General features: G+C 65.9%; 6 protein-coding genes across 6 annotated transcripts in view; 5 read left to right on the top strand and 1 right to left on the bottom strand.

Annotated features, from left to right (window-relative positions):
* The window catches only part of BICRA (BRD4 interacting chromatin remodeling complex associated protein), a gene marked incomplete at its 3' end in the record, with an annotated part of 12,019 nt that extends 11,934 nt beyond the window's left edge, over nt 1–85 (top strand). The window contains exon 14 of the mRNA XM_082012083.1: nt 61–85. Within this exon, the coding sequence (XP_081868209.1) occupies nt 61–85 (25 nt within the window). The remainder of the gene's footprint in view (nt 1–60) is intronic.
* A 1,156-nt stretch (nt 86–1,241) lies between these two features.
* On the top strand, nt 1,242–5,123 carry GNL3L (G protein nucleolar 3 like; the record flags this gene model as incomplete). Its single annotated transcript, XM_082012082.1, has 15 exons — nt 1,242–1,255; nt 1,524–1,560; nt 1,680–1,781; nt 1,892–2,008; nt 2,091–2,162; nt 2,240–2,375; nt 2,469–2,572; nt 2,694–2,838; nt 2,910–2,997; nt 3,119–3,296; nt 3,830–3,972; nt 4,299–4,429; nt 4,503–4,627; nt 4,710–4,881; nt 4,998–5,123. The coding sequence occupies 15 exons, from the start codon at nt 1,242–1,244 to the stop codon at nt 5,048–5,050; spliced, it is 1,617 nt and encodes a 538-aa protein (XP_081868208.1). The 3' UTR covers nt 5,051–5,123.
* Nucleotides 5,124–6,459: 1,336 nt separating this feature from the next.
* On the top strand, nt 6,460–8,272 carry LOC309414716 (non-structural maintenance of chromosomes element 3 homolog; the record flags this gene model as incomplete). The annotated part of the gene is made up of 10 exons (XM_082012081.1): nt 6,460–6,513; nt 6,601–6,702; nt 6,793–6,856; nt 6,945–7,024; nt 7,112–7,206; nt 7,321–7,400; nt 7,505–7,547; nt 7,636–7,698; nt 7,988–8,102; nt 8,210–8,272. The coding sequence occupies 10 exons, from the start codon at nt 6,460–6,462 to the stop codon at nt 8,270–8,272; spliced, it is 759 nt and encodes a 252-aa protein (XP_081868207.1).
* A 136-nt stretch (nt 8,273–8,408) lies between these two features.
* Nucleotides 8,409–12,361, bottom strand: PFKFB1 (6-phosphofructo-2-kinase/fructose-2,6-biphosphatase 1; the record flags this gene model as incomplete). The annotated part of the gene is given in 16 exon segments (XM_082012045.1): nt 8,409–8,468; nt 8,594–8,658; nt 8,796–8,858; nt 8,949–9,078; nt 9,164–9,268; nt 9,368–9,514; nt 10,237–10,271; nt 10,274–10,443; nt 10,557–10,678; nt 10,792–10,848; nt 11,441–11,515; nt 11,617–11,683; nt 11,782–11,878; nt 11,950–12,075; nt 12,276–12,327; nt 12,329–12,361. Coding segments are annotated over 16 exon segments (1,404 nt in total).
* Nucleotides 12,362–13,626: 1,265 nt separating this feature from the next.
* HSD17B10 (hydroxysteroid 17-beta dehydrogenase 10) lies at nt 13,627–15,687 on the top strand. The gene is given in 7 exon segments (XM_082012038.1): nt 13,627–13,786; nt 13,901–14,065; nt 14,173–14,337; nt 15,025–15,148; nt 15,151–15,152; nt 15,235–15,343; nt 15,482–15,687. Coding segments are annotated over 7 exon segments (780 nt in total). The 5' UTR covers nt 13,627–13,762; the 3' UTR covers nt 15,673–15,687.
* An 837-nt stretch (nt 15,688–16,524) lies between these two features.
* On the top strand, nt 16,525–19,193 carry LOC309414675 (N-alpha-acetyltransferase 10; the record flags this gene model as incomplete). The annotated part of the gene is made up of 6 exons (XM_082012034.1): nt 16,525–16,545; nt 17,938–18,036; nt 18,125–18,183; nt 18,311–18,356; nt 18,905–19,020; nt 19,145–19,193. 6 exons carry the CDS (start codon nt 16,525–16,527, stop codon nt 19,191–19,193), a joined length of 390 nt encoding a protein of 129 aa, XP_081868160.1.
* Between the last annotated feature and the right edge of the window lie 131 nt (nt 19,194–19,324).

Here is a 19,324-nt window from a genome sequence, read left to right as displayed (position 1 = left end):
GACCCCTCCTTTTCGGTGTTTTTTTTTTTGGCGGGGCTTGACGGTCGCCTCCTCCCCCAGATCCAGTGGTTTTGGCGAGCGCTGAGGTCCTTCGACCAAGCGGATCGGGCCAAATTCCTGCAGTTCGTGACGGGGACGTCCAAGGTGCCGCTGCAGGGATTCGCCGCCCTGGAAGGGATGAACGGCATTCAGAAATTCCAGATCCACCGCGACGACCGCTCCACCGACCGCCTGCCCTCCGCCCACACCTGGTACGGGGGACGCGCCCGAGGGGAGGGGGGGGGGACGGCGACCCCCGAGGGGCGCCGAGGTCCGGGGTCCGAACCCCGCGGAGCGAGGGGACGCCGGCGGGAGGGGGGGGGGGGGACACACACGGCGCGGACGCGGCGACGCGGCGGGTGACGCTCGTCGCCGCGCGCAGCTTCAACCAGCTGGACCTGCCGGCCTACGAGAGCTACGAGAAGCTGCGGCACATGCTGCTGCTCGCCATCCAGGAGTGCTCCGAGGGCTTCGGCCTGGCGTAGCCGGGGACTGGGGGGGGGCCGAGGGGGCACCCCCAAAACACCCCCCCCCCCCACACCCCCCTCCCCCACGGCGGGGTGGGCGCGGCAGAGACGGCAAAGGATCTCTATAAATATATATATATATTTTTTGGTTTCGTTGGCTTTTTTTGGTTGTTGGTCTTTTTTGGGGGGGGGGGGGGTGGTTTATTTTTATTTTTCTCCCCTCCCCGCCCCCCCCCCCCGGCCCTTTCCCGGTTTGGGGTTTTTTGTTCTGTTGTGCGGGGGGACAGGGATGGCGAAGGTGGGGGGAGACACGTTCCCCATCCCCCAAATTATATATAAGAGGAGCTTTGGCCCCCTCCCCCACCCCAAAATTGAGAGAAAAAAGTTAAAAAAAAAAAAAAAAAAGAGGAATAAAAAAAGTGCACTCTTGGTAAGGGCAGTCCCGGTCGTTTTTGGGGGGTGTGTGGGGGGGGGTGTGGAGGTTTGGGGGTGTCGGGGAGGGTGTGGCCGCCATCTTGGGTGTGGGGAGGGTGTCAGGCACCGCCGTGGCTGCCATTTTGAGTGTGGCGGCGGCCATCTTGAGCGTGGCATTAGTGCCGCCGTTGCCTTGTGGCCGCCATTTTGGGTGTGGCGGGGGCCATCTTGAGCGTGGCATTGGTGCCGCCGCTGCCTTATATCCGCCATTTTGGGTGTGGCGGCGGCCATCTTGAGAGGGGCATTTGTGTCGCCGCGATAATGTGCCCGCCATCGTGGGCGTGGCAGTACCCTGGTGTGTCCGCCACCTTGAGTGTGGCGTAGCTAGGGGAGGGGCGGAAGTTGCTCGTCGCGCCGGAAGTGGCGCAACAGCGAGGCGGAACGTAGCCCCGGCGGCGTGAGGCCCCTGCCGGCAGTGCAGCCATGACCCGCTCCCGTGAGTCCTGGGGGGCTGGGGGGGGGGTACGGCGACCCCACGGGGGGCTTTGGGGGGCCGAGGGGGGTTTGGAGGACCCCTCCCCTTCACTCGGCCCCTCTCCGCAGGCGGCAAGTGGAGGCGGCCCGGAGCAAGCGGGTTCAGGTGAGCCCCGGGGGATTGGGGGGGTTGCCGGCCCCCACAGCCCGGGGGAAGAGGGTACCGGCTCGGTTTGGGGGCGTACAGCCCCCAGCCCATAATAACGGCGTGTGCTTATCGCGCAGGGAAAACGCGCGAAGGCGGTGGGGAAGAAAGACCCGGGGGTGCCGCAGCTGGGCCGCTTCGCCAGGCGCCTCCAGCAGCAGGCCGAAAACAGGCAGAAAAGGGTAAAAAATTAAATACATCGCGGGAGAGAACGGGGCGGGGGGGTCGGCTTGTGTCACACACCTCCCCCCGTCCCCCCAAGGACTGAACGTCCCCCCGTTGCGTCCCGCAGGCGGCGGAGGCGCGGCGACGGCGGGAGGAGGCCCGGGAGACGGAGGTGGGAGGGCGGCGGAGCCTGGCCGGGCTGCGGCACGACGCCCTGCGGCGACAGCGGGAGTTTGAGCGCAAAGTGGGTGCCTCTTACGAGGGAGGAGGGGCTCTCCCCAAATATCGGGGCCCCCCCCGCCTTTAACGTGGGGGGTGTCACATAGGAGGCGGTGGCCAGCCAGCCCGACGCGCAAGAAGAGGCCTCGCTGCGGCAGTACGGGCGAGAGCTGCGCAAGGTGAGTTCCCTGGGCGGGGAGGGGGAGTTGGAGGGGTTTTGGGGTTCCCCCCCCAACTTGAACCCCCTTTTTGGTAGGTGTTGGCAGCGTCCGACGTGGTGCTGGAGGTGCTGGACGCCCGCGATCCCCAGGGCTGCCGCAGCCCACAGCTGGAGGCCGCCGTCCGGCACGCTGGGCACCGCCAGCGCCTGGTGCTCGTCCTTAACAAGATCGGTACGGGGATGGGGGATTTGGGGAGGGGTCTGGGGGGGTCCCGGTTTCCTGTAGGTGATGGGGAGACACCCCTTTTGTGTGTCTTTTCGCCAGACCTGGTGCCGCGGGACGTGGTGGCGGCGTGGCTGAAGTACCTACGAGGCGAGTTCCCCACCGTGGCCTTCAAGGCGTGCACGCAGCAGCAGAGCCGCAACCTGGTGGGGTCCCGGGAAAAGAAAAGAAAAAAGACAAAGGGTTGGGGGATGATTTTGGGGGGGGTCACAGGGTCTGTGGGGCAGCCAGGACCCCCCACCTCACCCGGCCGTGCCCCCCGTGCAGAAACAGAGCCGGCTGCCGGCAGCGACAGCTCCAGAGGAGGTGCTGGCCGGCGGCGCCTGCGTGGGCGCTGACTGTTTACTCCGCGTCCTGGCCAACTACAGCCGTTCCGGGGAGGTGAAAACGACCATCACCGTGGGCGTGGTGGGTGAGTGGGGGATCTGTGGGGTGGGGCCGGGTTTTGGGGACCCCCCCCGGTGACGGTTACACCCTTCCCAGGGTACCCCAACGTGGGTAAGAGCAGCCTCATCAACAGCCTGAAGAGGAGCCGGGCCTGCGGGGTGGGGGCATCACCGGGCGTTACCAGGTGAGCCCCGCCCCGGGGGGGAATGGGCTGTTAGCCCCACCCACACAGGGGTGGCTTGAGAAGCTCCTCCCGGTGGGAGGGGTTTGTGAAGCCCCGCCCCATTTGACTCCACCCCCTTTAGGTGCCTGCAGGCAGTGCAGCTGGACCGGCACATCCAGCTGTTGGACTGTCCCGGCGTCGTCATGGCGACAGGGGCCCCCACCGCCGCCGCCCCCCTGAGGGGTGCCCTGGCCCCCCAGCGCCTGCGGGACCCCCTGAGCCCCGCCGCCGCCATCCTGCGCCGCTGCCCCCCCGAACAGGTGGGGCTGGGCACCCCCCTTTGGGGGCTCAGGCCTGTCGCCGTGGCGACCACAGGTGTCTGGGGGACCCCCCAGGGGCTCAGGCATGTTGCCATGGTGACTACAGGCATCTTGGGAGCCTTCAGGCCTGTTGCTATGGCAACTACGGGTGTCTGGGGACCCCGCCTCCTTGGGGGCCAGACCTGTTGCCATGGTGACTATGGGTGTATCAGGGGCTCAGGCCCATCACCATGACAATTGGGGGTTTCTGGGGACACCCTTGGGGGCCCAGACCTGTTGCTGTAGTGACTATGGGTGTCTTGGGGGGCCTCGGGCCTGTTGGCATGGCGACTAGGGGTGTTAGGGGGCTTAGTTGCTATGGGGACTAAGGATATGAGGGGGCAGGACCCCTGTTGCCATGGCAACAAGGAGGGGTTTGGGGTTTTTTGTCAGGGGTGCCTTTGGCATTTCCACCCCCTTTTGGCCCCAAGGAGCTGCGGGGTGACAACAGCCCGGGAGAGGGTGACAAGACCCCCTGTGTGCCCCCCCAACAGCTGAGCGAGCTTTACGGGGTCCCCCCCTGTGCCGACCCCCGGCAATTCCTGTCCCACCTGGCCCGGCGACAAGGCCGGCTCCGTCCCGGGGGGCTGCCGGACCCCCACGCCGCTGCCGTGGCCCTGCTGCGCGACTGGACCAGGTAGGTGGGTGGCGTGGGGGACGGATGCATTCGGGGGGGTCTCCCCACACCCTGACCCCAATTTTTGGCAGCTGCAGGAGTCTTGTCACACCCTGACCCGCTTTTGAGGGGGTCTCCCCACACCCTGACCCCCTTTTTTAGGGGCTGGAGGAGTCCTATTCACACCCTGACCCACTTTTGGGGAGGTCTCCTCACACCCTGACCCCCTTTTGAGGGGGTCTCCCCACACACTCTGACTCCCTTTTCTAGGGGCTGGAGGAGTCTATCGACACCATTTTTGGGGGAGGGGGTCTCCTCACACCCTGACCCCCTTTTTTCTGCCACAGCGGCAAGATCTCCTACTACACCCGCCCCCCCGAAACGCAGGGGGTGCAGCTGGAGGCCCAGATCCTGACGGCGCTGGGGCCGGAGCTCGACCTGGAGGCGCTGGAGAGGGGCGACGCCGAGGCTCTGGCGGGTGAGAAGTGGGGGATCCTCCCCCCCTGCACCCTGAGGTGACCCCCCCAAAAGCTCACCTGGCCCCCCTGCAGCTGTACCAGCGACAGTGACGGGCATCGGGCTGTCCCCGTGTGTCCCCGAGGCGGAGGAAGAGGAGGAGGAGGAATCCGGCGGGGAGGAAGAAACACCCATGGAAGATGACGACGGTGACCTGGAGGTGAGGAAGGAATTGGGGTGGGTTCCCCAAGAGGTGGGGTTTTTTGGGGGGTGTGATAGGTTTATTTTTGATTCCCCCCCAGCTTGGCGCGGTGACGGTGGAGCTGAAGCCCCGGGTGAAGACGGGGGGTGGCGGGGAGGGGTCTGCGCCCCGTGCCCCCCGTTTGGAGGAGGTGGCCGCCCTCCACCCCTTGCTACAGGGCCAGGGTCTGCAGGCTGCCAGCAAACGGAGAAAAAAGCTGCAAAAAAGAGCGGGTGAGTAAAAACACCCCCTTTTCCCATCTGTCTCGATACCCCCAAACCTCCCTGACCCCCCCCAAAATCCTCCTGATCTCCCCCAAACTGAGACCATCCCCCCCACCACGCTGCAGAGAAAATCGCCACGAAGCTTTCGGAGACGCTGGAGGCGGCCATGCAGCTCTGAGAACGGGGCGTCGGCAGCAGAGATTTGTTATTTTTTTAAAGGCAGGAATGCGTTTAAAAAAAAAGCGCCTTTTGTAAAATAAAAGCATGGGCGGAATAGCTGTGCGTCCGGGAGGTGCGATTTTGGGGTTGTCTCAACCAGGAGGTTGGATTACAGAGGCTTGGGGGGGGGGGGGGGGGGGAAGGAAAGGGGCCCCTAAATCCCTATGGAAATTTGGGGAGCTGATCCCATCAGCGCGGGGTGGGGGGGAGGCAAAATGGGGATGTGGAAACCCCTGCCGATTTGGAGGTGATGCTGGTTTTCCAGCTGACAGCTCCCAGGGGGGCTTGGTGAACCCCAAAATTGGGATTGAGGAGGGGCTCAACTGTGGGAGGGCAGAGGTGTGCACCCCCACTATTTAGGGCACCCCATTTCCATTTCTTAGCCTTCCCCATGCCCTATAGGGCAGCCTGTGTCCCCCTTTGACAGCAAATAAGCCCTGCCCAACCCTGCAGAGCACCCCAAATGCCACCCTGGACCCCCACCACTGGACCCCGAGGTCCTCTGCTCCCCAAAACCCCTTGTACACCTCCAAAAGGAATAGGGAGGGAGGGGTTGTGTCCCCAAGTTGTCCACCTTACCCCTCACAGCATCCTCAGCTGCACAAGCAGATGATGAAGGCTTCCTTGGAGTTGTGGGGTGCAAGGTACGCCCGTATCCCAGGGTTGGGCTGAAGGGGGTGGCCGTGGGCAGAGAGCTCCCCTCATCCGCAGCCGCCATTTTGTTGTCTCTTCCTCCACCTGAGGGAAGGGCTCCGGAGGCGTGTTATGGGGGACGGGGGCAACACAGGTGCTTTGAATACCTTTATTTAGGCGAGCAGAGAGGTAAAAATCGGCCTTTCGGGTTGTCTGGGGGTGTTTTCGTCTTGTTTTTAACGGTGGAAGCGGCGCGGCCGCCATTTTGTGTCCCTGAGGAGAAGGGGGGGGGGGGGTGGCGCGCGCGCCGGCGCTTTTCCCGCCTTTTTTTGCCACCGGGGGAGGGGGGGGGTGTCGCGAGGCGAGCCTCGCGGCCGCCGGCCCGCACGTGCGAAGCGGGCGGAGCGAGCACCGCCGCTCGCCCAATCGCGGCGCGAAGGGGGAGGTGGGGGTGGGAAAGAGGGCGGTGCTCGGGCCAATAAGGAGGCGGGGGCGGGGCCGCTGCGGGCGCATGCGCAGGTGGGGGCGGCGCGCGCAGGCGCGACGGGATGGAGGCGGGTAATGGCGGCGGGGGCGGCGGGTGGTTTTAGTGGGCCCGGGGTTGGGGGAGCGGTCTGTGGCCTGGTTGTAAGCGGGGAAAAGCGAGGAGGGGATGTGGGGGACAGCGCTGGAGACCGCCTCGTCGTAGTTTTATGCCCCCCGGCGCTTCTTTTCCTGTCAGAGCTGTTGTGAGAAATGTCCCAGCGGGCATCCCAGAGGAAGCGCAGCAAAGTGTCGGGCTTCTCTCAGGTAAGGGGCTGTCCCTCCTCTCTGCCCTTCCTCCCTGGCTGTGGGGGTGCTCCTCCGCGGCGGTATCTGCCTGGTGTTTCCCCGCAGGGGGACGATGGGGATGAGGATTTTAACCTGAGCCAGACGCCGACGCACAGCCAGGTGCAGAGGAACCTGGAGAGGCGCTCCCAGGACCAAGTGAATCAGAAGGTGGGTCGAGGCGATCCCCTTTCTGTCCCCTCCCCGAGAGGTGTGTCTTAGTTCTTGTGTTATCTTGGCCTCCCCCCCACACGCACGCAGGTGAGCGAGCTGGTTCAGTTCCTGCTTGTGAAAGATCAGAAGAAGATCCCCATCAAGAGAGCGGGTAGGTTTAGGGGAGCCCTGTTCCCTTCTCAAAGCTTTGGGACCCCCAAACCCCTCCAGAATTCCCTCCCTTTCCCTTTCTCTTGCAGATATCCTGAAGAAAGTCATCCGGGAATATAAGGATGTCTATTCAGAGATCGTCAACCAGGCAGGCAGGACCCTGCAGCATGTGAGAGGGTGGGGTATGGAGGAGTGTGGGTTTTTTGGGGGGGGGGGGGACGACCCCCCTGCTAGATTAACCCTTCGCCTCCCACAGGTGTTTGGGCTGAAGCTGGTGGAGATCGACACCAAACACCACATCTACATCCTCACCAGCGACCTGCCCCGCGCCGAGGGGGAGAACCTGCGCCGGTGAGGGGCCAGTGTTGGGGGACCCCTGGGTGATTTTGGGGGTGATGGGGCAGACCCCATCGCGTGTCCCCCTCCCCTGCTCCGGTGAGTGACGCGCCTCTCCGTCTGCCGCAGGGACAACCAGACAGCGAAGCTGGGGCTCCTCATGGTCATCCTCAGCTTCATCTTCATGAAGGGCAACTCGGTTAAAGACGGTGAGCCCCCCCACATCCCCCCCAAACCTCCCCCCTGCCCCGTACCCCACTTCCCCTTCGTGGTGAGCCCCTCATTCCACTGTCATTCCACCCCCTTTTTCCAGGCGCCGTGTGGGAATTCCTCCGCCGGCTCCGGGTGCAACCAGGGTAGGCTATGGGGGGACGCGCACCCCCAGCGTAGGGGGGGGAAAGGGGGCTCGTTGCTGCCGCGCCTCGTTAACCCCGCCGCCCTCAGGGAGCGACACGAGGTCTTCGGGGACGTCAGGAAGCTGGTGACGGAGGAGTTTGTGCGGCAGAAGTGAGTCTGGGGGGGTGGGTTGGGGTGGGGGGTTTCCTCCCTGTTCGGCAATTTTGGGGTGCGTGTCCCCCTCCCCGGTGCGCACAGAGCAGCCCCGGCGCCAGCCTCGGCCGGGCTGTTTATACCACACCGCAGAGAAAAAAAACCCAGCACAGCTCTTCCCACCTCCACCCCGTGACTTGAGGGGTCCGTCACGGGGCCGGGGAGTGCCGGACACCCCCTTTGGGGTCCCCTCCCAAAATGTACAGGGGGTGGGGGCTGTTCATCACCATCCCGCCTTCCTTTGCAGGTACCTAGAGATCACCCCCGTCCCCCTGACGGATCCCCCTGAATTCAACTATCAGTGGGGGTCGCGGGCGGTCAAGGAGACCTCCAAGAAGGACGTGCTGCGCTTCGTGGCGAAGGTGAGGCCGTGGAAGGGGGGCGGCCCCGGCTTTTGAGGGGCCCTGGGGCTTGATTTGTGACTCCCCCCCCCCCCCCCCTTTTTCTCCCCAACACGCTCCCCCCCCAGATCCAAGGGAAGGACCCTACGTTTTGGATGAGCCACTACAACGAGGCAGAGGCCACTCCCTGACGTCCCCTTCCTCAATCCTGGGACCCCTCCCCAAAATAAAGGTGCCCTTCTGGGGTGCAGCCCCCCAATCTCCAGGTTCAGTGCTTCGTTAAGGCAAGGTTTAATTGCGGGGGGGGGACACACACACGCACACCCTTCAATAGTGCTCAGGGACGGTGACCAGGGCTTCGGCTGGAGGGCGGCTGATGTCGACGTTCTGGCAGGGCGAAGAAGTGGGGTTTTAGGAGGGCATCCCCAATCTCTGGGGAAGGGGGTGGGGAAACTCTTACGCCCCTTTTTGGGGTGCCTCAGTGTTTTTGGGGGGGTGGGGGGACCTCTTACCTGGGGTCGCTCCCGGTGGGTGTTTACCGCTTCGACGTTGAGGAAGATGGATTCCACCTCGCACCCTGGCTCCCCGGGGAGGGAGGAGGAACGCGGTGGCTACAGCTTGGGGGGACGACAGCCCCCTTTTTGGGGGGGATTGTCCCCATTTTGGGGGTACGCACGGGGCAACAGGCCCCCATTTTTGGCGGGGGACACTCACCATACGCGACGGGGGTCAGCTTGAGCACCGTGTGGAGGGGACACTTGAGGTAGGGCAGCTCATCTTGTTGGGAGGGAGAGACGTGATTGAGAGGGGACGATGGCGGGTCTGGGGCTGTCCCCAAAACCTCCCTAATTCTCCCCAAAACCTTACCCGCGCTCTTATCCAGGAAATAAGCCAGCAGGCAGCGCATGACAGCTTGGTGGCAGATGACCAACACGTTCTCCTGCCGCTCCAGCTCCATGATGACGGGCTCCAACCGCTGCACCAGGTCTTCGTAGGACTGGAAAGGATTGGGGTGAGGGGTCCCCCAAAATGCTGCGTACCCCGCTCTCCGCCATCGTGGCGGGGAAGGAGAAGGGGGTTACCTCGCCCTTGGGGTAGCGGTAGCGATATTTGTCCTGGTCGCGTAAGGCGAATTCTTGGGGGTAGCGCTCCTGGATCTCCTCGTAGGTCATCTCCTCACAGACGCCCTAAGGGGTGTTGGGGAGGTTTAAGGGGAATATTTTGGGGGGGGGGGGGTGACCCCCAGAACCCCCCCCCCCCCCCCCAAAAAAAAAGGGGTGACTGACGGCGTCGATCTCGTTGAGGGCCTTCCACTGCTCGTAGGGCACCCCCAGGGCCTCGGCCGTCTCGATGGTGCGTTTCATGTGGCTGGTCCAGACCTTCAGCTCCCGGATGCTCTGGCTGCGGATGAACTGGGCCAGGGCCTGGGCGTACTGGGAGGGAGAAGGGGAGGGGCCAAGGGTGGACACGCCCTTGGGGCGGGGTGTCTCCCCAGCCACACCCTTTGGGAAGAAGACAGTACCCCTTGGCCCCACCCCTCTGTGGGTGTGGCCTTGTGACGGCCCCAGCCCCTTTGCTCTGTGTCTCTGGCCACACCCTTCTCCTGTGGGTGTGGCCTGACTCCTTGGCACTGCCCCTTTGCCTAGCCCCACCTTCTGGGCGGTTGGTATGTGTGGACTCCCTTAGCTCCACCTCCCTCCCCTTAGCCCCACCCTTGCCTAGAGTGACTGATAGCTGTGGGCTCCTCCCTTCGCTCCACCCCTTCCCCTAGCCCCACCCCTACCGGGGTGACTGATAGCTGTGGTCTCTGCCTCTAGCCCCACCCCTACCGGGGTGACTGATAGCTGTGGTCTCCTCTAGCCCCACCCCTTCCTCTAGCCCCACCTCTACCTGGGGTGACTGATAGCTGTGGACTCCTCCCCTAGCCCCACCCCTACCGCTGTGACTGACAGCTGCAGACTCCTCCCTTAGCTCCACCTGCTGCCACAGCTCTTCCCTTACCCAGAGCATCTGGTGGGTGTGTCCTCCTCCCTTAGCCCCACCCCCTACCCGTAGCCCCGCCCCTCCGCGGGTCCCCCCCCCCAGCCCTCGGGTCTCCCTGGCCCCAAGCCCTGGGCGGCTGCACCCCCCGGCTCTCCCCCCCCCCCCACCCCACCTGCCGCCCCCGAGGGGAGAGCCCCGAGTCCCCCCGATGCGTCCCCGCAGGTTGAGCTGGCTTTCGCCGTGGCGGCTGAGGTAGATGGCGCGGGGGGTGACGTGGATGTTCATCAGGTAGTAGACGGTGCGGCTCTGGATGTGACCCTGCACGCGGTTCGCCAGGTACCGCAGCCCCACGTCGAAGATCTTGATGTAGGACAGCCCGCTTGCGGCGAGGCCGGGGAGGGGGGGCGGTTGGCGACACCCCGTGTCACTCGGGGGCGTGGGGAGGGTCCCCCGGGGTCGGGTGGGGAGGGGACGCGGACGTTGGGGGGTCACCTGTCCAGCTGCTCGTCCAGGGGCTCGTAGGTGGCTTTGTAGCACTCGATGCGCTGGAGGAAGTCGGCCACCACCTCCTCCTGCGCGCAGCCCTTGTAGTCGGGGCTGCTCAGCTTCACTTGCTGGGGCGGGGGGCACGGGTTTTTGGGGGGGGGGGGGGTCGATGTGCACAGGACACCCCCCCCACCACCCCCCCACGCTCCTCCTCCTGTCCCCCGCCTGCCCAGGTTCTCACCTTGATGTTCTCCTCGACGATGGCGGGGTCGTCGCAAATGGACTCGACAAAGAGAACCTGGGGGGGGGGGGAAAGGGGGTCCCCCATACCCCCCCAGCTCTGAGCACCCCCAAAGCATGGTACTGGTGCCCCCCCATGCTGTGAGCACCCCCAAAGCATGGTAATGGTACCCCCCATGCTGTGAGCACCCCAAAACAGTGTCAGTGCCCCCCCCCGAATGTGCTGTAAGCCCCTCAATGCTGTGAGCATCCCAAAACGGTGTCACTGCCCCCCCAAAGCAGTGCCAGAGCCCCCCCGTGCTGTGAGCACCCCAAAACAGTGTCGCTGCCCCCCCAAAGCAGTGCCAGAGCCCCCCCGTGCTGTGAGCACCCCAAAACAGTGTCGCTGCCCCCCCAAAGCAGTGCCAGAGCCCCCCCGTGCTGTGAGCACCCCAAAACAGTGTCGCTGCCCCCCCAAAGCAGTGCCAGACCCCCCCCCCAGGCCGTGAGCACCCCCGAAACGGTGCCACCATCCCCCCCCCGCAATGCGCTGTGGACCCCACAAAGCGGCACCGCTACCCTCCCCCCAACTCTATAAGCCCCCCCCCCCAAATATTTTGGAGGGGGGGCCCCCATCTTATAACCACCCCCCAAAATTACGCCGCCGGTACCTTGTAGCCGTTTTCCTTCGCGAACTGCAGGATCAAGGCCCGGCGTTCCCGCGTCGTGTTGGTTGCGTCGAAGACCTGAAGGTTTGGGGGGGCAGTTTAGACCCCCCCCCCCAAAAAAAAAAAAGAAAAAAAGGCAAGGGGGCACTGATTTTTGTAATGGGGGGGGGGTCTCCTACCGCCACTTGCCCCTCCTCGGAGCTCAAGTAGGTGCGGACGTCCTTAAGGGCGGCCAGAGCGCACTGCCTGGGGGGGGGGGGCAGAATGAGGAGGGGGTTGCTATCAGCTGTACCCCCCCCCCCCAAAAAACAAGTGTACCCCCAAAATTATTCCCCGCCTCCAACCTGCGGATTTGCATGGCCTCTTCGTTATCGTGACGGAAAAACTCGTAGCTCTTGTAGCTCCGCACGGCTTCGCGCCGGTACTGCCCCACGTTAAACACTAAAAAAAAAAGGGGGGGTTAGGGGGTGCCCCCAAATCTTCCCCCCCCCCAGCCCCCCGAAAAGACTCGCCTCGCGTCGGGGTGCCGATCCAGTTGAGATACCGAGTGAGTTTACGGGAGATGTAGGTCTTGCCGCGGGCCGGCAACCCCACCAGGATCACCATGGTGGGGCAGTTGGTAAATTGGGGTACCGATGCTGCGGGGGGGCTATATTTTAGCCCCCCCCCAAAAAAAAGGGGTCTTGTACCCCCAAATCCCTCCAGCGCCCCAACTTGGGGCGGCTCCGGCTGCCCCGAGGGAGGGCAAATAATTTTTGATTGAGATTTGCCCCCCTCAGGGTGGTTGTATGGGGGTGCCCCCTCCCCCCAAAAAAAACAAGCCCCCCTCCCCACTTACATCCCCGTCGCAAGCGCTGGGTGCGAAGGGGGACCCACATTTTTTGCAGGGGGGGTCTGCGTCAGCTGCCCCGCGCTCGCCGCCATGTCCCTGCCCTCTGCCCCCGGCGCCGGTCGATGCCCCCACGGCCGCGCTCCGTGCCCCCCCCGCCCCCCCCCCCCCAAATTTAACCCCCTCCCCTTCGGCGTACCTGGATTTTGGGTGATTTCTCCTCCATTTTTGGGGGGGGCGGCGGGTGCGGCGGGTGCCCCCCGGGAAGGTCAAGGGTAATGCTACACCCTGGCCGCTCGCCGGGCTGGGAGGGGAGAATGGGGGGCCGCCCCCCCCCCCCCCACGGGGGCCCGATCCTGTCTCGGGGGGGTGGGGGGTGGTCTTGATCCTGTCCCCCTGGGGGGCCCGATCCTGTCCCCTTTGGGGGTCTCAATCTTGCCCTCCTGGGGGGCCCCATCCTGTCCCTCCCGGGTGACCCGATTTTGTCCCCCTTGGGGGTCTCAGTCCTGTCCCCCTGGGGGGCCCGATCCTGTCCCCTTTGAGGGTCTTGGTCCTGTCCCCCCAGGCGTCCCGATTTTGTCCCCCTTGGGGGTCTCAATCTTGTCCCCCTGGGGCGCCCGATCCTGTCCCCCTGTGCCCCATCCTGTCCCTCTTGGGGGTCTCAACCTTGTCCCCCTGGGGGCCCCATCCTGTCCCCTTTGGGGGTCTCGGTGCTGTCCCTGTGGGGGGCTCGATCCTGTCCCCCTTGGGGGTCTCAATCTTGTCCCCCTGGGGCGCCCGATCCTGTCCCCCTGGGGCGTCTCGGTCCTGTCCCCCTGGGGGGCCCGATCCTGTCCCCCTGCGCCCCATCCTGTCCCTCTTGGGGGTCTCAACCTTGTCCCCCTGGGGGCCCCATCCTGTCCCCTTTGGGGGTCTCGGTGCTGTCCCTGTGGGGGGCTCGATCCTGTCCCCCTTGGGGGTCTCAATCTTGTCCCCCTGGGGCGCCCGATCCTGTCCCCCTGGGGGGTCTCGGTCCTGTCCCCCTGGGGGGCCCGATCCTGTCTGCCCGGGCCCCATCCTGTCCCTCTTGGGGGTCTCAATCTTGTCCCCCTGGGGGCCCCATCCTGTCCCCCCCGGGCGTCCCGATTTTGTCCCCGTTGGGGGTCTCAATCTTGTCCTCCGGGGGGCCCGATCCTGTCCCCCCGGGCCCCATCCTGTCCCCCTTGGGGGTCTCAATCTTGTCCCCCGGGTGTCCCCGATCCTGTCCCCCCATGGGTCCCGCCCCCACCCCCTGGGGGGAGGGGTGTGTCCCCATCCTCCCCCCACACAGGGTCCTGCCCCCACCCCCGCGGCACCCCATTCCCCCCCCCCCCCTCCGGCACCCCCGCTCCCGGACGTCCCACCCCTCCCCGTGGGACCTCCCCACCCGTGTCCTCCCTCCCGAGCTCCGCCCCCTTCCCCTCCCTCCCCCGGTGCCTCCCCCCTCCCCTCCCTCGGCCCGTCCGGGCGGGAGGGACATGGCGGCCATCCGCAGCGTGAAGGTACCGGCCACCCACCCCCGCGAGATCCCCGTGGCCACGCGTGGGCGGCCGGGGGGGGGGGGTCAGTTCCCCCCCTCCTCCTCCTCCCCCCTCCCAAAAAATCTTCCAACGCAGGGACTGGTGGCACTGGTGACCGGCGGCGCCTCGGGACTGGGACGAGCCACGGCGGAGCGGCTGGTGGAGCAGGGGGCACGGGTGGTCCTCCTCGACCTCCCCACCTCGCCGGGGGTCCAGCTGGCCGCGGAGCTGGGGGAGCGCTGCGCCTTCGCCCCCGCCGACGTGAGCGCGGGAGGGCGCGGGGGGTCCGGGGGGCGGGTTTGGCCCTTTTCCTCCGCCGCCGGCCTCTTGGCGTGACGCGGGGGTCGACCTCGACCCCCCCCCCCCAGGTGACGTCGAGCGAGGAGGTGGGGGCCGCCCTGGCCTTGGCCCAGAAGGAGTTTGGGCGGCTGGACCTGGCGGTGAACTGCGCCGGCGTGGGCATCGCCGTCAAGACCTACAACGGCAAGAAGGACAAGGTGCACGAGCTGGAGGACTTCCAGAAGGTCGTCAACGTGAGTGCGGCGGTCAGCGGGGCGGGTGTGGGGTGTCCGCGGTCAACGGGGTGGGTTTGGGGTGTCTCCAGCCAACAGGGTGTGGGTGTGGGTGTCCACGGTCAACGGGGCGGTTGTGGGGTGTCTCCAGCCAACAGGTTGCGGGTGTGGGGTGTCCACGGTCAGCGGGGCAGTTGTGGGGTGTCTCCAGCCAACAGGTTGTGGGTGTGGGGTGTCCATGGTCAACGGGGCGGTTGTGGGGTGTCTCCAGCCAACAGGTTGCAGTTGTGGGGTGGCCGTGGTCAACGGGGCAGTTGTGGGGTGTCTCCAGCCAACAGGTTGTGGGTGTGGGGTCTCCATGGTCAACGGGGCGGTTGTGGGGCATCCCAGGTCGATGAGGTGGTTGTGGGGTGTCCGCAGTCAACAGGGTGGTTCTGGGGTGTCCCAGGCCAACGAGGTGGTTGTGGGGTAACCCAGGTCAATGCAGTGGTTTTGGGGTGCCCCCAGCTAACGAGGTGGTTGTGGGGTGTTCGTGGCCAGTGGGGTGTCCGCAGCCAACAGGGTGTTTGTGGTTATGGGGCGTCCCCGGCCAACGGGGCGACCATGGACGTCGAGGGTGGACCCAGGCATGTCGCGGCGGCTGTAGCGGCGTCAACGGGGTTTGGGGGCTGTCCCCGGACACCCCACCTCAAATCCCCCTTCCCCCAGGTGAACCTGGTGGGGACCTTCAACGTCATCCGCCTCAGCGCCCAGCTGATGAGCCGGAACAAACCCGACGCCGACGGCCACCGCGGTTTGGTGGTCAACACCGCCAGCGTGGCCGCCTTCGAGGGGCAGTGAGGGGGACCGCCGGCAACGATTTGGGGGGGCCGCAGGCCGGTGGGACCCCCCACCCCTCAATAGACGTGTCCTCCATAGGTGGGTCAAGCGGCGTACTCGGCCTCCAAGGGCGGCATCGTGGGGATGACGCTCCCCATCGCCCGCGACCTGGCGCCGCTGGGGATCCGGGTGGTCACCATCGCTCCCGGTAGGCGCCGCTGAGGGGGTCCGCGCGCGTGGGGGGGGGGCGGAGCTACAGAGGGGGAGATCGTGCTGCGATTCACCCCCCCCTTTTTTTTTTTTTTTTGGTTTTTTTGGGGTGTTGGGGGGTGGGGTGTGTTTTTAGGGTTGTTCTCTACGCCGTTGTTGGCCGGTTTACCGGAAAAAGTTCGGAGTTTTTTGGGACAACAAGTGCCTTTCCCGTCCCGCTTGGGTCACCCCGCCGAATACGCCCACCTGGTCCAGGCCTTGGTCGAGAACCCCATGGTCAACGGGGAGGTGGTGAGGTTGGACGGGGCCCTCCGCATGCAGCCCTAATTTTGGGGGGTGTGGGGGGGGATGGGGACACACTCCCCCCCCCCCCCCCCGTGAACCCCGATTTTGGGGTGGGGGAGTCCACAGCAGGAGATGATGCTCGGCCCCACGGATGGACGCCGGGGCTGGATGCTCTCCAGGAGGGGGACACCTCCTACGAGTGGGGACATCCCCCCTTCCCCACGAGTGGGGACACCCCTCACGAGTGGGGACCCCCCTCCACGAGTGGGGACCCCCCTGGGATGTGGAGATAAACCCCCCCCCCCGCCCCTGGAATGTGGGCCAGGGGCAGCCCTAGGAGCTGGGATACCCCACGGTGGGGACCCTGCCCGGCCGTGGGGATCCTCGTGGGGTCCCTGTTCCCCCGTGGGGACCTTGCCCTGACCCCCCCTGTGCCCCCCTCGCCCCCGCCCCCGCAATAAAGCGTGTGCAGCCATGCTGCCTTGTTTCTGCTCTGCCCTGCCCTCCCTTCTCATTGGCTCACGCCGCTGTCAGTCCGCTGCGCCGCCAGGTGGGATTGGGTGGGGAGGGGGGGTGGGAGAGGGTAAAGCCCGCCTCCCCCTTGGGGCGCAGCTGTGATTGGTTGGTGTGGGATCGCCGGCCTAGGCGTCGCTTGCCCGGAAATCGCCTCTGATTGGCTGAGGGCAAAGGGTTGCGCCGGCCGAGTGTTGCCCCTTCGCTCCGGTCACTGATTGGCTCGGACGCCTGTCAGTAAGTCGCGAGGCGGGACGAGCATGCGCGGGGTAAGTGGGTGGGCGGGCTCAGCGCTGATTGGCCGGAGCGGGCTTTTCCGCCGGAAGCGGCGCGAGAGCGGAGAGGGGCGGCGGCGGCGGCGCCGGCGGGGCGGCTGCAGCCATGAACATCCGAAATGCGCGGGTGGGTGACCCCGGCAGAGGGGGAACCGGGGTCCCGGAGGGGTCGGGGAGGGCGCCGGGGTCCGGGGAGGGCGCGCGACCCCGGTAGGGGGTCAGCCGGGCCTGGGGGAAGGGGGAACCGGCGTGCCATGGGGCTCTGCGGGGGATACCGGGCTTTGCAGGGGGCCTATGAGGGTGATACCGAGCCTTGGGGAGAGGGAACCGGAGTCCCATGCGGGCTCTGAGGGGGATACCGGCCCCTTGGCGGGGTTCTGAGGGGGATACCGGCCCCTTGGCGGGGTTCTGAGGGGGATACCGGCCCCTTGGCGGGGTTCTGAGGGGGATGCCGGGCCCTTGGCGGGGATCTGAGGGGGATACCGGCCCCTTGGCGGGTATCTGAGGGGGATACCGGCCCCTTGGCGGGGATCTGAGGGGGATGCCGGCCCCTTGGCGGGGATCTGAGGGGGATGCCGGCCCCTTGGCGGGGATCTGAGGGGGATGCCGGGCCCTTGGCGGGGATCTGAGGGGGATGCCGGCCCCTTGGCGGGGATCTGAGGGGGATGCCGGCCCCTTGGCGGGGATCTGAGGGGGATGCCGGCCCCTTGGCGGGGATCTGAGGGGGATGCCGGGCCCTTGGCGGGGTTCTGAGGGGGATGCCGGGCCCTTGGCGGGGTTCTGAGGGGGATGCCGGGCCCTTGGCGGGGTTCTGAGGGGGATGCCGGGCCCTTGGCGGGGTTCTGAGGGGGATGCCGGCCCCTTGGCGGGGATCTGCGGGGGATGCCGGCCCCTTGGCGGGGATCTGCGGGGGATGCCGGCCCCTTGGCGGGGATCTGCGGGGGATGCCGGCCCCTTGGCGGGGATCTGCGGGGGATACCGGCCCCTTGGCGGGGATCTGAGGGGGATGCCGGGCCCTTGGCGGGGTTCTGAGGGGGATGCCGGGCCCTTGGCGGGGTTCTGAGGGGGATGCCGGGCCCTTGGCGGGGTTCTGAGGGGGATGCCGGGCCCTTGGCGGGGTTCTGAGGGGGATGCCGGGCCCTTGGCGGGGATCTGAGGGGGATGCCGGGCCCTTGGCGGGGATCTGAGGGGGATGCCGGGCCCTTGGCGGGGTTCTGAGGGGGATGCCGGGCCCTTGGCGGGGATCTGAGGGGGATGCCGGGCCCTTGGCGGGGATCTGAGGGGGATGCCGGGCCCTTGGCGGGGTTCTGAGGGGGATGCCGGGCCCTTGGCGGGGTTCTGAGGGGGATGCCGGGCCCTTGGCGGGGTTCTGAAGTGGGTAGTGGGCTGTGGAGGGGGGGGATCGCGCATCGAAGGGGCCGCAGCCCATGGGCAGTACCGGGGCCTGTTTCGGGGTGTCCCCTCCGTGTCCCCCGGGGCCGTTCCGGGTCGCCACCACCCTGACGCGCCCCACCGGCAGCCCGAGGACCTGATGAACATGCAACACTGCAACCTGCTCTGCCTGCCCGAGAACTACCAGATGAAGTATTACTTCTACCACGGCCTCTCTTGGCCCCAGGTACCTTCCCCTCCCCGCCCCCGGGACCCCTGCGCGTCCCCCCGGGACCCCTGCGTCCCCCCACCGCCCCCCCTTTCCTTCCCCGCAGCTCTCCTACATCGCTGAAGATGAGAACGGGAAGATCGTGGGCTACGTGTTGGCCAAGATGTGAGCGCGGTTTAGGGGGGCCCTTTCCCCCCGCCTTTCCCTTTGGTTTGGGGTGGGGAGGGGGAGTGCTGATGGGATTTGGGGGTGCCGGCCCCCCCCCCCATTTCTGGCCCCTGTCGCCTGGCAGGGAGGAGGACCCTGATGACGTCCCTCATGGGCACATCACGTCCCTGGTAGGTAGCGGGGTGACCGGTTGCGCTTGGGGGTCTTGTGGGGAGAACGACTTGGGGGGCACTTAGAGTGGGTCCAAGCATTTGGGGGGCTCCGTGAGGGTCTTTGGGGGTGCCTTGAGGGGTTTGGGTGTCTCTTAGAATGGGTCTGAATATTTGGGGGGCTCTTTGGGGGGATTTGGGGTCACTTGAGGGGTTTTGGAGTGTTCCTTGAGGGTCTTTGAGGGCTCTTGGAGTGGGTCTGAGCATTTGGGGGACACTTGGGGGGTTTTGGGGTGGTCCTTGGACTGGTTTGGGGGCGTCTCTTGGGAGGGGCCTGAGCATTTGGGGGGCACTTGAAGGGTTTTGGGGTGCTCCTTGATGGTCTTTGGGGGGCCCTTCAGCAATTTTGGGGGTTCTTTGAAGGTTTTGGGGGGTTCTTTTAGGGGAAGCTAGGGGTGTTGAAGGTTGCCGGCGATCTATGGGTGTTGGGCGAGTTTTGGGGTGCCCCGGGTCGGTTTTGGGGTACCCCGCGTTAGCTGTAACACCCCCCCCCCCCCCCAAAAAAAAAGGCAGTGAAGAGATCCCACCGGCGCCTGGGGCTGGCGCAGAAGCTGATGGACCAGGCGTCCCGTGCCATGATCGAGAACTTCAACGCCAAGTACGTCTCCCTCCACGTCCGCAAGAGGTGAGACACGCCCCCCCCCCCAAAAAAACCCACCCCTTTGGGGTTCCCCCCACATCACAAACCCATCAGGAAACCCCCATCCCCCCAAAATAACCCCCACACCCCCCTTTTTTGTGCTCGGCAGCAACCGGGCAGCTCTGCACCTCTACTCCAACACCCTCAACTTCCAGTGAGTTTTTGGGGAGGGGGGTGTGGGGGGAGGAATTTTGGGGGGCTGGGAGGAGAATTTGGAGGGGCTGGGGGAATTTGGGGGGGGCCCTGGTGGAATGGGGAGGGATTTAGGGCGTTTTCAGGGCCTTTATGG

This window comes from Phaethon aethereus (genome assembly GCF_964289735.1).
Source record: "Phaethon aethereus genome assembly, chromosome: 31".
NCBI lineage: Eukaryota > Metazoa > Chordata > Aves > Phaethontiformes > Phaethontidae > Phaethon > Phaethon aethereus.
The sequence above is the reverse complement of the archived record's forward strand: the minus strand, read 5'-3'. Positions and strand labels throughout refer to the sequence as shown.